The 17,908-nt window shown below is 52.2% G+C and overlaps 1 protein-coding gene across 3 annotated transcripts in view; it reads right to left on the reverse strand.

Moving 5' to 3' along the window:
• Positions 1 to 17,908, reverse strand: part of PALD1 (phosphatase domain containing paladin 1) — an 85,697-nt gene that overhangs the window by 42,386 nt on the left and 25,403 nt on the right. For all 3 annotated transcript variants that reach the window (XM_037745832.1, XM_017548871.2, XM_017548870.2), the window contains exon 2: positions 2,504 to 2,717. In XM_037745832.1, the coding sequence (XP_037601760.1) occupies positions 2,504 to 2,688 (185 nt within the window). In that variant the 5' untranslated portion in view covers positions 2,689 to 2,717. The remainder of the gene's footprint in view (positions 1 to 2,503; positions 2,718 to 17,908) is intronic.

Consider the following 17,908-nt stretch of genomic DNA (forward strand, 5'->3'; position numbering starts at 1 on the left):
AGGGCTGTGACTGAGGACTGAGCCACCCAGTTGAAGACTACATTTCCCAGCCTCCCTTGCAACTCATTGTGGTCATGTGATTAAGTTCTGGCCAATGAGATGTGAGAATATGTGATAGGCGTGTACAAATTCCAGGCCATTCCCAAAGAGAAGAGGTGCCTTCCGTTTTGTCTTTTCTCCTTCTTTCTGGCTAAAATCCATAAGTGATGGCAGAGGTAGAACATCTCGGATCACAAGATAGAAGCCACCTGTTGATGATATTGGAGCAATGAGGGAGAAGGGGCCTGGGTGATCATGCAGCAGCCATCCCAGCCTGGACGACCTCCTGGACTTGCATATGAGATGAGCTTCTGTCCTGAGGAAGGCATCCTATCTGGGTTACTTTGTGACAGTGGCCTAGCCTGTACCCTGAAGAAGACACCATCACTGGATGGTCCCTCCATCAGATTGTGTCGGAGGGACAATCCCCACACCACCAACTCCACACACAGCTAGGTGGTTTAGAACACAGGCTTTGGAGCATGAAGCCCAACTCCACTGCTTGGTAACTCTGTGGCTTTGGATAAGGAGCTGTTTCCAGGAATTCCTACCCCCAAGGCTGTCCTGGGAATTAAATGTGCTAATGATTGTAAGTGCTTAGCCCAGTGCCTGGGGCACAATAAAGATTTATTAATATAATTGTAGTTCTAGCTCCACACGGGGCTAAAACCCACAGATAAAAATCAAGATTTCTATAGATGCCAAACGAGGTACAAGTCCAAACGCTCAAGCTTCTGTGCCCTCAAGACACAATAACTCCGGTGCCAGTGATAACAATGAATATGACAGGGCCTCCCAGAGTTCATGATCTGATGTTAGGTCCTCTTGAAAAAAGAGGTGCCTTTCAGAAAGGCAGGGGGTGGAATGGGTGGGGCAGAGGAGCACTAGAAGAAGCACCAGCTCTGCCTCCATGTTAACATGTGGCCCATGGGGAGCAACTCTCTCTACGTCCCTGACACCCAGTTTTCACATCTGAGCTAAAATGCATTAGATCAGTGGTCACCATTCCTTTTCTGGAAAGAACCACACAGTAAATACTTGAGGCTTTGTGCGCCACACAGCGCCTGTTGCAACTACTCAATTCTGCCATTGAGGCCCTAAGCATCCACAGATACTATGTAAGTGAAAGGAAGTGTCAACGTTCCAATAAAACTTTATTTGAAAAAACAGGCCACACTGGGCCTGCAGGATGTAGTTTGCTGACCCTTCTATTGGGTGATCTCTAAAGGTCCCTTCCACTTCAAACATTCTATACCCCAAGGAGTGATGCGCTCATGGCTGGCTACAGGCCCTTAGCGCAGGGCCATGTACGGGGTTTTTACAGATGGTCAGCAATCTGAGACCACATCACTTGGTTAAATATTTTGAATGTCATCTCTGCTTATGTTAAGGAAATTGAGGTCCAGAGAGGGAAAGGGACTTGCGCAAGGTCACAGAACAAAGCAGGGGCAGAGCCAGGCCCCGGGCACGAGTCTCCAGTGCTACCTTCAGGGCCCAAACCCACCTTTGTCATCTGTCAGTACAGAGGCTACATATCAAGTCTCTTTCATATGACCTCTCTTTCCTCCCCTTATCAGAAGCCCAAGAATTGATTATGATGACAGTTTTCCTGGCAGGCCCCAGAACTGGCAGGCAGGGTTTATCATTCCCACCCCTTCGGTTTCCTTATCCAGAAGGCCCCATCTGCTAAGTCTTTGTCAAACTTTGATGTGTGGAACACATTTAATTCCTAGCTAGTCATCTCCTGCTTCCTGCATCCTGGAAGACCCGGAGGAGGGGAGCACAGTGGGCAGAGGTGTGGGAAGTATGAGGCCTCCCAACCCACCAGGAGATGGATCCGATCTCCCCACCGTCTTCCTGTCTTCCCTAGCACGGCTCTCCAGTACCCGCCCCTTCCTCCAAGCCCCACAGGGCAGACAGGGTTTCAGGGCCCCCCCTCATGACCCTATTCCTCTGGACGCAAGCAGTATGTCCAGATCTCTGAACATGCTGCCAGAACAAGCCCTAATGGGCATCATTAGGATAGCTGACTAGCAGCTTCCAGCTCCTTCAGCCCAAAGCTCTTCCACAGCCTGGTGTTAGCCTCAGTTTTAAGCCATAATTACTATCAGTGAAAAAGAAATCTCAATTTCATGCATAAGGTACATAAACATCTTTCGAAAGGTTAAGCCAAAAATTATTTTCAAAAGGCGGGGGGGTCCTGCATCCATGCCTCCTTCTCCACATTCCCTCACACTGTGGACATGGTGAGTAGCGTAGGCTCAGAGACTGACGACAGAGACGCAGCCCTGCCAGCTGCATGCAGTGTGACTCCCGATGAACTGCTTCCTGGGCCTCAGTGTCATCATCTATGAAACCTAATGCAGTCTGCAAGCATTAAGTGCTATATGCCACTGCACCCCCAAGAGGTGCCCCTGCCCACCATATCTCCCAGGGACATGGGCACACTGCCCCTGCCACTCACGTGATCACAACAGGGGCCACTTTGTTGGGGATGATGGACTTGGCCTTGCTGTTATGCAAGCTTGTGGTCTGGAAGGAGTGGACGCTGACGGAGTGCCGACCATCCATCGTGCCACTTCCCTGGAGGCCCTCAAAGGGGCTGCCTGCCGAGACTGTCTGCTGGGCTGTGCTGGCCGTTGTACCCATAGTCTGCCAGCAGCCTCAGGACCCCAGACCTGTGAGATAAGAGGGTATGCAGTGAAGGCGGGGACAGGAAAAGCCACAGCAGGAAACCTGACCCACCTCTTGCCCTCCACCACACAGAGAGAGGCAGCTCACTTGCCACCTACACCCTGGGGCCCCGACCATATGCTCACTGAGTGCCTGCTCCATGCCCAGCCCTTTATCAATGTTCTGGGTGAGTCACGGACGTAGACGGACATAAAGATGCGGCCCCCAACCCCTTTGGTTTACACTCCTCTAGTGAAAATGAGACAGAAAGAGGTGAAGCATCCACAGCAGGTCAGGTTCACTGAGTTCAAAGTGATTGTTTCAGGTGATATCGACAAAGTCCAGACCTTCCAGGCTAGGAGAAGTGGGAAATGTCACTGAGAGAGGAGAACCAGGAGCAAATAGATGCAAAGAGGGAAGTCAGACTTGGGTTTGAAGACTTTGGATAGAAATAGGATGCAGGGGCCGGGCGCGGTGGCTCAAGCCTGTAATCCCAGCACTTTGGGAGGCCGAGGCGGGTGGATCACGAGGTCAAGAGATCGAGACCATCCTGGTCAACATGGTGAAACCCCGTCTCTACTAAAAATACAAAAAAATTAACTGGGCATGGTGGTGTGTGCCTGTAATCCCAGCGACTCAGGAGGCTGGGGCAGGAGAATTACCTGAACCCAGGAGGCAGAGGTTGCGGTGAGCCAAGATCACGCCATTGCACTCCAGCCTGGGTAACAAGAGTGAAACTCCGTCTCAAAAGAAAAAAGAAAAAAAAAAGAAATAGGATGCAGGAGGACATACAGCCACAAATGTCATAAAATAAGACCAGGGAAGTCCAAATTAGGTGAGCTCTCAGCAGATCAAGTGTTCAAGAAAATACCAGGCCCCAAACTCAGCATCAACATCAATATCTGAATTGGTGGCCAGGCACAGTGGCTCACACCCATAATCCCAGCACTTTGGGAAGCCAAGGCAGGGAGATCACTTGAGGCCAAGAGTTCAAGACCAGCCTGGCCAACAATGGTGAAACCCATCTCTACTAAAAATAAAATAAAATACAAAATTAGCCAAGCATGGTGGCCTGCACCTAAAATCCCAGCTACTCCAGAGGCTGAGGCATGAGAATCACTTGTACCTGGGAAGTGAAAGTTGCAGTGAACTGAGATCGTGCCACTGCACTCCAGCCTAGGTGACAGAGTGAGACTCTGTATAAAAAAAAAAATCATCTGAATCAATATCAATATCCTCAATAGGCATAGCTTCCACCCAACTTGAAGAACACCGGGCACCCTCAGGGAGTCGGCAGTCCCTCCTGCAGGGCTCCCTCCTAAGGAAATACTTTAGGATGTGTGCACACAGTGGGGTACCATGGTGTTTTGTTGACTGGGGTGTTGTGTATAATCACACAACTCTGGAAACCACCTGCAGTCCACAGCAGAGGATCTGCTGAATACATAATAAGACATCTATAGGGTAGAATGCCAAACAGCCACTACAAATATCATACTGGCTGATGTGGAAAGACACCTAGGACAGAGTGGGCTGCATAGCAAGTGCAGGCCACACCCCCAACTTAACTCACAAAAGGCATCAGGAAGAGTCCAAGGGACAGACACCAGGATGCTAGCATGAGTTATCTGCAAGTGATGAGATTATAAAAGATTTGTATTTTCTCTTCTTTGCGTATCTGTATTTTTTTTTTTTTTTTTTTTTTTTTTTTTTTTTTTTTTTTTTTTTTGAGACGGAGTTTCACTCTTGTTGCCCAGACTGGAGTGCAATGGCGCGATCTCGGCTCACCGCAACCTCCGCCTCCTGGGTTCAGGCAATTCTCCTGCCTCAGCCTCCTGAGTAGCTGGGATTACAGGCACGCGCCACCATGCTCAGCTAATTTTTTGTATTTTTAGTAGAGACGGGGTTTCACCATGTTGACCAGGATGGTCTCCATCTCTTGACCTCGTGATCCACCCGCCTCGGCCTCCCAAAGTGCTGGCGTATCTGCATTTTCTAATTTTTCTCCTCTGAAAACTGGGTTAAAGCCTATTTCAAGAATAAGAATGGCTGGGGAAGATGGCTGGGACATCTTTTAAGGGCGGGTCAAGGGATGGGGGAGGCGTGGCTCAGGGGTCCCAGAGCCAGAGCTACAGAGAAGACAGAGGCCTGGGAATTCCACATGGACAGAGAGTGACAGACAGGAGGGACAGAGGCTAAGGGCCCTTTCTGGGAGCTCAGTGGCCACTAGCCCCACACAGCACTGATGGTCCAGGACTGGGGGTGAGGGCAAGCTGTCCTGCCAGCCCCCACCCCTTGACTCTGCAGAAGCACAAGGACAGTAAGCACCCTTAGAGTACAGCAACTTCCCCAGCTGCCCTCAACCAGGCACAAGCTGCCCTGCATGCACACTCCCCCGGCCCCCCATACAAACAACCACACTGCCCCAGCCCTCCCATACAAACAACCACAACTCCCCCGGCCTCCCATACAAACAACCACACTCCCCCGGCCCCCCATACAAACAACCACACTGCCCCGGCCTCCCATATAAACAACCACACTCCCCCGGCCTCCCATACAAACAACCACACTCCCCCGGCCCCCCCATGAGCAGCAGCATCACCTCAACAAGTGCAAGGTGGGGTCACAGGGTCAGCACGAAGCTGGGGTCAGGTCAGTCTGAAGGCTGTGCTCACTGTCCTCTCTCCCCAGGTCCTGAACCAGAGCTCTGGTCCCCAGGTGGGTGCTCCCTAGGCCTCCTCTGCACCGTGCACTCAGGCTCCCACCCTAGAGCCACCTCCCATTTGGGGACTCTCAGAGAGAACAACTCCAGACTCACAGGCCCTCCCAGAACCTTCTCAAACAGCCACCCATCCCTCTCCAATCTGGAAAGATCCCCCCACCCCCACCCACGCCTGTCACCCTTGAAAACTCCCAGGAGCCTTGTGACAGGTTCGTGAACACACACACCTTGTGTTTATAAAAGCCTCATCTCCCCGATGCTCCACATCCTAATTTCTCCCTCTCTTTCTCTCTTTTTGTCAAGGGTGGAGGGAATGAGCCTCTTTGTTCCCAAACAGAAAAACAGGCAGCTCAGAGAGGAAAGGGAGCTCCACAGTGGACCCCTCACTGGCCAACGTCAGAGCGGTACCTTCTCTCCACTTCACCAGCCCTGGCAGGCCCCAAACAGCCCTCATCAAACTTTCCCAGACCCCTCCCAGCAGCCTGGGCCAGGGAGATACGTGTGGGAACAATCTGGAGAACAAGGGCTCAGGGCAGCTCTCCTGAGGGAGAGAGGATGGGCAGGACACAGAAGGGCCTGCAGAAGGCAACAGCTGGCCACAGCTTCAGGCCAAGGCCAGGCCCCAGGGCCAGTCCCCACAGGACTGGGCTCCGCCTGACACCTCCACCTCTCCTCCCCTGCCTGCCCCCGGCTCCAGTTCCAGCCACCCTTGCCTCTCATGGCTCCAGAGGCAATGACAGGCTACAGCCGGTGCCCTGCAAGGGCGGCCCAGAGACGACACAGATGTGCACAGCTGCAGGCTGCAAAGGTAGAACAGGCAGCTGGGGGTGGGAGGAAGGCAATGTCCTTTGAAAACCAGGCTCACCTCCAACATATCTAGAGGGGGGTGCAACCCCGGACTTGTCACTCTGTAGCTCTCACCCTGAAATCTCTCTCAACTCTGCCAGAAGGAACTTCACCACGCAGGCCTTCCTCCTGCTGGCCACACACTGAGGGGCCTTGGGCCACTTCCTTCCCTTCTCTGGGCCTCAATGTTCACTGCAAAATGATAGTGAGGGGTGGGATGGTCTGAACGTCCCTTATAGCTTCAGAGGGATCTGGCACCTAAGATCAGTGATCCCAGTGGTCACAGTACTGCTGTTGCCTGCCAGGGACAGGGGTTAGCAAGAGTGAGGGTATAGGTGGGGCGCCTAGCGCTCAAACCTCTGCTAAGGAAAGCCAGGGGGAAGTGGGTTGGGATGAGATGTGCCTGCATGGTTGGTGAGTGGTTTATGCCTTTATTTCCTACCCTCTAACTCTCCTTCGGTCATGAGTGAGAGCTACCCCTGCAGGGACAGCAGAGCGTGAGGCAGTGCCACGGAGCTCACAGCTGTTTTCACATCACATCGCGGTGGGATCTGGAAATGTCACTTACGGTACCACTCTTCTAAACAAGTCCTTATCAGACACACCGGGGACCACGTGAGCCTCCAGTCCCCTGCCCACAGGTGCTGGGCTGATACCCTGGCCAGCTTCAGGCAACTCCACACCTGGTGCTCTTAAATCACTCCCCACTCCCTCTATGGGTTCTCACGATTCACATTAACTCTGAATGTGTGCAGAGCAATGCCTGGATGGCCCAATGCACAGCACAGCAAGGCTTCAACTCCTCAGCTGCCCTGATCTCACCCCCACACCCAAGCCAACCCTGCACGGAACTCCCAGCAACCACCCGCTGCCACAGACGAGAACCTTCAGGACCAGGACTAGGACTAGGACCAGGGGCCTTGCCTCAAGCACCATCTGTGAATGGCCAGCAGTCCTTGGCTCTCATCACAGGCGGCCAGCAGGGCAGAGCCCTCTCTTAGCAACCACGATCATCACTTTCCTCATTCTGCTTTGTCTGGTAAGCCATTCGTGGTGGTTCCCATCTGCTCCTGGCCTTCCTCAAGAACCAGAAGGAGGCCAGGCGTGGTGGCTCACACCTACAATCCTAGCACTTTGGGTTGCCAAGGCAGGTGGATCACGAGGTCAGGAATTTGAGACCAGCCTGACCAACATGGTGAAACCCCGTCTCCACTAAAAATACAAAACTAGCTGGGCATGATGGCACGTGCCTGTAATCCCAGCTATTCAGGAGGCTGAGGCAGGAGAATCGCTTGAACCTGGAAGCCAAGGTTGCAGTGAGCCGAGATCATGCCACTGCACTCCAGCCTGGGTGACAGAGCAAGACTCCGTCTTAAAAAAAAAAAAAAAAAAACCTCTCCCCTGGGCCCTGGGACAAGTCCTCCACCCCTCAAAGAACAGGTGCCCAGACTGGGTCGGCCCAGTTCTCTCCAACCCTCTGCCCCCACCGGGTTTGGGCTTCCAGCGCCTGACTGACCTATCTCCTTCCCTTTTGTGCCCCCACAATCCGTAAGCAGCAGCATCCTCCCATAAGCAGGAGAATGTTTTAAAAACCTAAATCCAATCATGGTATTTCCTTCTATCATGCTAAAATGACAGTCTGCCCCCCGACCTTACCCTCCCCTTGGCATGACTCCTGCCACGGTCACGTCCTCCTTACTCTTCCCCTCCTGCCTACGGAGGCCTGGCACCTGCCACCCCTGCCTGGAACATCCTCTCCTCAGAGAGGCCTCTCTGGCCCTAGCGATGCTGTAACCCCCCAGCCCACCCCACGGTCCCTTTCCATCCATGACCTCCTTTCATTTCCTTCATCACCTGGTTAACAGATCACGTGGATACCACCAGCCTCCCCCAATCCACTAGAGCAGGGACGGAGCCTAACGTGTCCTTGCGGGCCCTGCACCAGAACAGCCCCCAGGGCACAGAGGTGCTCAGTACATATTTAGGAGATGAACAAACGAGCAATGTGCTGAAGACATTCACAGCTTTCAGGGTTCACAGAGGAGGGAGCAACCAGTACCAAGGAGCAGGTCTCAGCCTTCCCCGCTGCTGCCACCCCACTCCTGTCACCTGGACAGCCCTCCTCCCCGACCCTCTTCAAAGGTTAACGCCCAACTCCTCCAGGGAGCCCTCCCTGATGTACACTCACTCCCACCTCTCGATCCCCACCTCACATTTTGTGTGTAAACATCACAAAATGAAACACTCCATCTCTTGCACTTCACGCTGTTCCTGGCAGAGGTCATGCCTGTGTCCTTCTTGGCTCTGTACCAGGTACCCAGCTCAGAGCAGGGGCTGGACACACAATTCCTACTGGAATGAAATCTGCTCTGAGAGGGTAGGGCAGGGTCTCTCCATCTCTTTACCTCCCCACCCTGATGATGGGCCAAGGCTTGTTCTCAACAAGTAGGCACTAAAGACTAAGGGTCGTCTGCTTCTGCAGGGTGGTATTTATTTCTTCTTTTCTGCTCATCTATCGCTTCCAAACACCTTACAATGAACATGATTACCCTAGGAACATTTTCTTTTTAGTGTAGTTATTTGTGTAAGTTTCCAGGTTGGGCAAAGGTCACAACTCTTCACCCAGAGAACCCTCACCCCACCCACCCCAAAGCACCCCTGTGCTCCTCCAGCCCCGGGTCCTTAACCTGCCCTCCTCGCAGGCTCACTCGGCCCACTGCAGTGCATGTTCCCTTGACTATCATTCCACTCGTACAGCCTGGTTGGATTTTTGTGTCTTTGCTACAACTCTCAAGGGAGCCAAGAATTACGATCCCCACTTTACAGAAGAGGCAACAGCTGAGCAGAGTCAAAGACGTGAACCTCCTAGGTGACAGGCTTCACGGAGGCAGAAGTTCCTGGCCCTGACTCCTTCATCTCTTGGGGGTCCCACAGACCCGCCCCTTCATGACCTCTGACCCTCAGCCTCTTTCTCTTTAAAACTAGGAAGAGTCCAGCCAGGCACTGTGGCTCATGCCTGTAATCCAAGCACTTTGGGAGGCTGAGGTGGGCAGATCACAAGGTCAAGAAATCGAGACATCCTGGCTAACAGGGTGAAACCCGGTCTCTACTAAAAACACAGAAAAGTAGCTGATTGTGGTGGCACATGCCTGTAGTCCCAGCTACTTGGGAGGCTGAGGCAGGAGAATCACTGGAAGCCGGGAGGCGGAGGTTGCAGTGAGCTTAGATGGCACCACTGCACTCCAGCCTAGCGACAAAGCGAGACTCTGTCTCAAAAAAAAAAAAAGAAAAAGGAAGAGTCCAATCTAGAAGCTAAATTAAAGCTGTCTGGGATCACAGAAACTCGGATCATAGAAAACCTTCACCTTCTAAATTATGTGTTTCTTAAGTGTTTTTATATTTTTCTAAGCTACAAAAAAAAAAGTTTAAAAGTTAAAAACAGAAGCTAGAGGACGTGTGAAAATGCAGCCCTTTGCTCAGCAGGCAGGGCTGCCACTGCGGGGGGCTTCGGGGGGCGGCCCTGAATTCAGCTTCAGCCTGCAATCCCTAGGGAGCCTTTGAAGCATTGAGTCCTGGCAGGAAAGAGACCTCATCGCTGCCACACACTGGGATGACAAGTCAAGGTGGGCATGAAGCAGGAAGTGGACAAAGGTGGAGAGAATGACCAATGGCCCGCAGAGGAGCTGTGGCACGTGAAGGCCAGCACCCAGGGCCGGCAGAGTGCAGGGACATAAATGCAGGTCGCACTGGGCTGGGAGAAGCTGTGGAGGGATAGGCAAGTCCCTGCCCTCAGAGAGCAGGGGCAAGCCTCCCCCTAAGCTCACCTGGCAGGCGGGCTCTCGGGATGAAAGAGCCGAGCCTGCCCCACAGCCAGCAGCAGTCCCTGGGTCACCAGGTTCGGGCCAGCTGTCACGGGCCAGCCGTCACGGGTCTGCAGGTTCCTGGAATTCAAGACCTTTTCTAGTACCCATAGTTGCCTGCCTCCAAGTGGGTCTGCTCTGCTGTTAGAAAGCCTCTGTCTATGGGATCTTGGATTGGGGAGCGGGGAAAGGCTATAATGAGCATTTTTGAGGACAACTGGGAAAAATCAAGAATGGAGTATATGCTGGATAAATAAGTTAATATCCTCAGATTGTGGCTCAAAGAAGAATGCCCTTGTTCTTTGGAAATACACGCTGAAGCGTTTGGGGTTAAGGCCTCTTGATGTCTGTTGACGATCATGATTTAGAGAGAGAAGTAAATGGAACAAATCTTACCTGGTGTTGGCAGACAGGGGTTTACTTACTGCATGCTTTCTTTTTTTTTTTTTTTTTTTTTTTTTTGAGATGAAGTCTCACTTTGTTGCCCAGACTAGAGGGCAGTGGTGTAACCTTGGCTCACTGCAACCTCCACCTCCCAGGTTCCGGCAATTCCAGCCTTGGATTCCCGAGTAGCTGGGATTACAGGCATGTGCCACCACTCCTGGCTAATTTTGGGGTTTTTTTTGTTTTGTTTTGTTTTGTTTGTAGAGATGGGGTTTCACCATGTTGGCCAGGCTGGTCTCAAACTCCTAACCTCAAATGATCCACCCACCTCGGCCTCCCAAAGTGGTAAGATCACAGGCATAAGCCACCGCGCCCAGCGAACTCTTTAAATTTGTCTGTAGGTTTAAAACTTTTCCAAATAAGATAATTGGTGTTATAAATTTTCAAAAATAAAACTGAAAAAAGTGTTAAGCTGTCTTATGAGAAGTGCTCCATGGATTCCTCCTGGTTCCGCCCCTGAGGACTCAGAGGATGCATCCTTGCTGGAGGGAGTTGGCTTGTGGCCCACATGCCAAAAGGTGTTGGTCTCAGGTGCAATCTGTGTGGCCCTCATAGTTTTGTATTTTCCAGTCTAATTAGCCACCTGTACTTTGAAATCAATGAATTTCAAATAAAAATCTAGATCTCCGGCTTCTCTTAATGAATTAAAAAATGTGCACCAAGGTGCCACTGGAGGAGGTGAGTGGGGGCTGGATTCAGGCAGGGATCCCTGCAGCCCACCAGGCTGGGCCTCCACACTGCACTTGGGCCCTGCCCTGACCTCTCGAGAGCTAGAAGGGGACGGTGCTCCTGGTCTAACCCTGTCCTGGGGTGGCCCTCCCACTGTTGCACCGTGTTCACTTGTGCCCCATAACCTAAACAGCTTCCTCGATTTTCCCAAGCCTTTCAGTCCCCAGCCTCTTGGCCAATGTCCTATGAATGAGCTTGGCCCTTGCCCTTGAGCCTCAGCAGCCCAGACACAGACACACTTTCTTGGCATACTCTGACCACGCTAAGAAGAGGTCGCTGCCTCTCTAATTCTAACCACTGCCACTGAGCTGTCTTCTAGCACCTCTAAAGCCTTTCTCCCTTGGGCTCAGCCCCTGCTTCCCCCTTCCTGGCCTACAGCATGTGGCTTTCTTATCCCAAGGCAGGACTGATGTCCCCACTGGGAAATCTCCCTGTGAGAGACTCAAGCACTGAAGTTCTGGTCCAGCTTTTCAGCCTGGGAATAGCCCAGATTTAATCAAAAGCTCACAACACTCTCATCCCCCAGAAGCAGGGACAGCCTGCTGAGCACACAGCCGCCCAGAGCCAAGACTGCGTTCCCCAGCTCCCTTGCAGCTACCTGGGGCCATGTGACTAACAGGCTAACAGCACTGCTATGGTTTGAATGACCCTACCAAAACTCATATTGGAATTTAATTGCCATTGCAATAGTATTAAGAGGCCTTTAAGAGGTATGATTAGGTCATGAGGGCTCTGTCCTCATGGATGGGTTCAACACCTTTTAAAAGGGGGCTTTGGGGAGTGAGTTTTCTGTTTCACAAGCTCACTTGTCCTTCCGCCTTCTGCCATAAGAGGACACAGCAAGAAGGCCTGCACCAGATGCCAAGCAGATGCCAGTGCTGTGCTCTTAGACTTCCCAGCCTCTAGAATCGTGAGCCAAATAAATTTCTGTTCATTATAAATTACTCAGTCTGTGGTATTCTGTGACAGCAGCAGAAAGTGGACTAAGACAGGGATACAAGAGTAAGTATCAGATGCCAAGTTCTGGAATCCTTCCTTATAAGACCCCTTTCCACCCTGCCTCAATCCTGCTGCCTGGACACAGAAGCGATGACTAAAGTTTCACAGCCACTTGAACCATGAGCCCGTGAAGCCACAGCCTGGGAACGGTGGGGTGGACATCAAGCTCCCCAGGGAAACTGTCGAGTAGAGCAACTATACCAGACCTGGTCTGCAAAGCTCTGGGCTTAGACAGGACAGAGAAATAAACTTTCAACTTGTGTAAACCACAGTTATTTGGCTTTTCCTATTACTTGAAGCCAAATCTAATCCTGACTAATGCACTCAGTTATATTTAGGTTTGACCCTCACTGATCACATGCCACATGGGAACAGGAGAGAATTTATTTCCTTCTCCTCTTGCAGGAGAATGTCAAGTTTCCCTACCGGTGAAAGCCAGGCTACACTGTGGACTGGGAGCTCCATGTTTGGGCAGAGTGACTCCAGGATCCTGTGAACCCAGGAGCCAGGTGGGCAGTTCACAGAACACAGAAGACATAATCCCTGACCACCAGGACCTGCAGGATAGCTGAGGAGATGCACACCGTCAGAGCACCATCAGCTGCGAGACAGCATGGTGAAGCAGCTTTTCCTGAGTCAGCTGCAGAGATTTTGAAAGTCCCAAGCTGCTAAATGTTTGTTCCACCCCATAGATAGAGACGTGGCCTCTACTGCTCCAAAATGGCAAAGAAAAGACCACAAGCGTCTCTCCATCTGGAGGGCAGAGTCTCTCCTTTTCCCTCTAGCGGGCCTTCTGAGCCAAGGAAGTACCTGGGAAGAGGGAAGGTGTTATCTGGATGGGAGGAACCCTGCCCTGTTCTTTCAGGAAGGAGCAGATGGAGGGGAGTGTAACAATTAGGAAGGAGCTGGTCAACTCAGGGAAAGGCAATGCCTTCTTATCCCAAAGAGCCTGAGTTCCCGTCCTTCCAGGTTCCACGCAGCCAGATACTGGGGACAAGTGCCTTGGGGAGGGGGACCCAGGGAGAATAGGGTTAAGAGCATCTGGACATGCTCATGTGCTCAGTTCTAGGAAGCTGGGCATTTGGACATTTCAAAGTCAGCAGAAACTCAGAGTGTCCTGAGACCTCACCCAGGGCTCTGCCCTGCTGACACTATCCTGGCTGCCACGAGGGACTAGGCCCAGAGTGCCAGTGAAAAAGCACACTTCAGCCCCACTTCCAACCTCCAGCAACCTTGCAGGGACCTGAAGCATCATTTCAAGGAGCTGGGGAGAACCATGACCTGGACCCTGGGCATCTGTCTCCATCCCACCCACCCTTGGCTTCTAAACTCTTTTGCCCAGCACTCAAGTATCCCCTTATCCACCCTCAACACCCCAAATTTGCCCCCCACATTCCCAATATTTTAAGCAAATCCAGATCCCAGCTGCCCAGTTGTGTTGAACAGAAAAAAGGCCCTCTAGAAGTTTTCCTCCAGCCCTGACTTTCCAAGAATTCAGAGCAGCCCACGCCTATTTCCACCTGAATGAGAGAGATGGGTGGTTTTCAAACATTTCAGCAGCTGAATTCTTTGTGCAAAAATCAACATCTCCTGAAAGCTCTACGTGTCAAACAGCCAGGAGTAGAGCTGGTGTGCTGGCTGCAGGCTCAGAAGCTGCAGCCCCTCCTGCCCCCAGACCCACCCTGGGCCCTCCTGGAGACAAGCTCCAGAGCTGCCCCCCAGAGCTGCTCAAGGCCCTCATGGCCCTCCCAGGACATGAAGCCCTTTCCTGCCCTCACCCTTGTGGGTCCCATAACCGGGCATGCCAGCCCCACCCTCACCCCCTTCAGTACCTCCATCAGCATCCAGTGGAAATGAAAGGGCCTCCCGCTCCAAGCCAGCCAGCACTCAGCCCATGCTCCACCCAACCTGGCCCTGACCCCAGTGCCCTGCAGTTTCCTAAGTATATGCCTCACCTCCCCACTCTGAGTCTGATGTTCCTTCTGTGGGGCAGCCCCACTAACAGGGTCCAGCCCACAATTGTTGTAGATTCCAAATGTCACTTTACTAAGTGTATTTCACATTGGCTATCTCACTGGAACTTCAGGACAATCTTATGAGGAAGGGAGACACACAGGGCAACTGTCCCATTGAGCAGGTGAAAAAACAGGCCAGAGAGCTCGCTACAAGACAAGACAGGGCCCAGCCTCCAGTTCCGCAGCTGGGCTCCTCCTGCATCATCCACCTGCCACTCCCTTATTCCTCTGCTGACGCTACCCCAGCTTTCCCTACGGACATCAGGAAGCTTGGAACAGGGACCGCAGGAGGCAGAGAACACATAGGACCCAGGCGGAGAGTACCCCTTCCAGAGCTATGGCCTCTCACACGCCCCTGGCAGCCAGATGCCCAGGGTGAGTAACAATGGAGCTAAAAATAGGGCCCGACTCTGGGGGATGGCAGGGGGCCGAGTGGCCTGTTGGAGGAAACATCTGCCTCAGCTCCAGAACAAACACAGAGGAAGTTGCCTTGCTGCAGGGTTCCCGACTGTGGGTGCAGAGCACATGAAACATCCAGGTCTATGCCCAGGGCCGGGCCGGGGCTCAGACCAGCCCTTCACCTGCCCTGGGCCTATTCCCCCAGTTCCCACACACACACACACCGTACAGAGTAGAAACCCACCTTGTGCATCTTAGAGTTGAGAGCCAGAATGCCTTTGAGAACTAAGTCTGACTCTTTCATTTTATAGAGGAGGAAACTGGGGTCCACGGGTGGCCAGAGACCTGCCCACAGTCACAAGAACAGTAGGTGTTGGTGTTGGGACCAAGGTCTCCTGCTCCTTGCTCATCCTGGCACCCCCTGCTCATACGCATCACTGGGCATGTCCACCCAGGACCAGGGACAACCCTGCTCCCAAGGAGGCAGATTCCACATTAAGCATATCAGCTGGACTCAGGGCGCAGCACTCAGGGCAGTCCAGGAATACACTGGGCTGGCCCAGCTCTCCTCCCACCTGCTGCCCTCAACTCCTGTGCTCTCAACTCCAGCCAGTGCACCTCCTCACAGTCTACAGGACAGGCACCATCAACATGCGTTGGCAAATAATCAACATCAATAACAAAAATAAGAAGAAGAAGCCGGGCATGGTGGCTCTCACCTGTAATCCCAGCACTTTGGGAGGCCAAGGCGGGTGGATCATCTGAAGTCAGGAGCTCGAGACCAGCCTGGGCAAAATGGTGAAACTCTGTCTCCACTAAAAATACAAAATTAGCCAGGCATGGTGGCACATGCCTTTAATCCCAGCTACTCAAAAGGCTGAGGTACAAGAATTGTTTGAACCCGGGAAGCAGAGGTTGCAGTGAGCCAAGATTGCACCATTGCACTCCAGCCTGGGCAACAGAGTGAGACTCAGTCTCAAAAATAAATAAATAAGTAGAAAGCTGAGGAGCATCTTACTGGACCTGAGGGTGGGAGGGAGTGTTCTGCAGTCTATTTATGGCAGAAATGTTGCCTCTGAAGATTCTTGACATGCTCCATAAACAACAAGGCTGGGCCACCTCTCAATCGGTCTGGCCTAGCCAGTTTTCCTCCAGCGCTGGAACAGAGGCTGCTGTTTCTTCTGTGGAGCAGTGGAAGTTTGAGGGCCACACAGCAGCCCCCCACTTACTCATTCTACTTCTTCCTGACTGGCTCAGCCTTCCTACCCAGCCCACTCCCTGCACCGGGAGGCTTCCTGGACCTCCCCTCCATCCCTTCCCACCACAACGGTCTCCCAGGGGACGCACCTGGCAGAAGTTGGGGCTGGCCTTCAATGGCATCCTCAGGGCCTGTCCTGTCCTTGGCACAAAGGAGCCACTTGAATGAACAAAACTGGGAAATTTTTTATTTTAGATAGAGTCTCACTCTGTCACCAGGCTGGAGTGCAGTGGCACAATCTTGGTTCACTGCAACCTCTACCTTCCGGGTTCAAGTGATTCTCCTGCCTCAGCCTCCTGAGTAGCTGGGACTATAGGCGTGCACCACCACACCCAGCTAATTTTTGTATTTCTTAGTAGAGATGAGGTTTCACCATGTTGGCCAAGATGGTATTAATCTCTTGACCTCATGATCCGCCCTCCTCAGCCTCCCAAAGTGCTGGAATTACAGGTGTGAGCCACTGCACCCGGTCCAGAAAATTTTTAAAAAACAATAAAAAGCCAGCCTGGGCAAGATGGTAAGACCTCATCTCTACAAACACAAAATAACATACACACACACAAAAACGTACAAATTTAAGAATTAGCCAGCATGGTGGTATGCATCTATGGTTCCAACACTTTGGGAGGCCACAGCTGGCAGCTAGCTTGAGAGCAAGAGTTAGAGACCAGCCTGAGCAACATGGCGAAACCCCATCTCTACTAAAAATACAAAAATTAGCCTGGCAGGGTGGTACACACCTTCAGTCTCAGCTACTTGAGAGAATAAACTGGGGATCACTTGAGCCCAGGTCAAGGCTGCAGTGAGCTGTGATCACAACACTGCACTCCAGCCTGGGCAACAGAGCAAGACCCTGTCTATAAAACAAAATAAAAAGATAATTTTTTTAAAGGATCAACTTTGCAGGTGTCTGTGTTGTGAGAATAAACCAGACAGCACAGATGGGGTTTTAGCCCAGGTCCCAGAATACAACAGATGATCCATAAGTGGCCACCATGTGTTCACTGCCTGAAAGAAAGTACAGGGCGGGCGGTGCTGACCACTGACCACCTCCCACCCCCAGGTGAGAAGGCTAAGGAGGAGGACACATGGAGGCCAGAGCTAGGGGAGCACTTTCAGGTCAGAAGGAAGACAGAGTGACTCTGAGGGGGCTCCTCTCTGAGAGGCAGATCCCACCCATGAGGAAGACTTGCCTGGCTAAGACCCCTGGGTCTCTCAATGAGTCATGCCCTCCCTGCCACTCAGAGGGGCAAGAAAAATGGGGCACCTATGAAGTCCCCTGGGCCCCTCACTCACTCCCAAGAACCAGATTTGAAATCACAAACACTGAATTCTTAACCCCAATGGCTTCCACCTCCACTCCCCGAGGTTGTGCCTTTCAGGTTCGCTGGGGGAAAGGACAATAATGGCAATAGGTAATGTGTGCTGGACTCCAGGAGCGTGCCAGGCAGTGGGCTCAGCCAGCCTCTCATCTAATCCTACGGTACCGAAAGCAGGCTCCACAGACCCCAGGGCCCAGCACCTTCCATCCAGGGGTCCAGAGGTCAACAGGATTCTCACGGCAGCACTAAGACGTCACTGACTTTCACTGGAATGACATTTGGTGGCTCAAAAGCCATGGGGGGTAAAACTGCTAGAGTCTCAGTAGAAACGAGGCAGCAGCCCCAAACTGGGCCAGTCTCACTGTGTTCCCAGAGACATGCACTCACAGTAAGAAAATTCACCCATGTCACATAAGGGTCCATGATGAGGCAGTAAAAAGGATTAGTTTCACTGAATCTCAGCCTTTGGGTACATGTCCATTTAACATCCCATGTCATAAAATGGGACGTGTGCATAAGGCCTAAGAAGGACAGGGGTCTAGAGACCACACGGAGCTCTTCTGAGTTGGAGCTGACTCAACCTGTGGCCCAGGGAATAT

Source organism: Cebus imitator, unplaced genomic scaffold (genome assembly GCF_001604975.1).
Source record: "Cebus imitator isolate Cc_AM_T3 unplaced genomic scaffold, Cebus_imitator-1.0 Scaffold215, whole genome shotgun sequence".
Lineage (NCBI taxonomy): Eukaryota > Metazoa > Chordata > Mammalia > Primates > Cebidae > Cebus > Cebus imitator.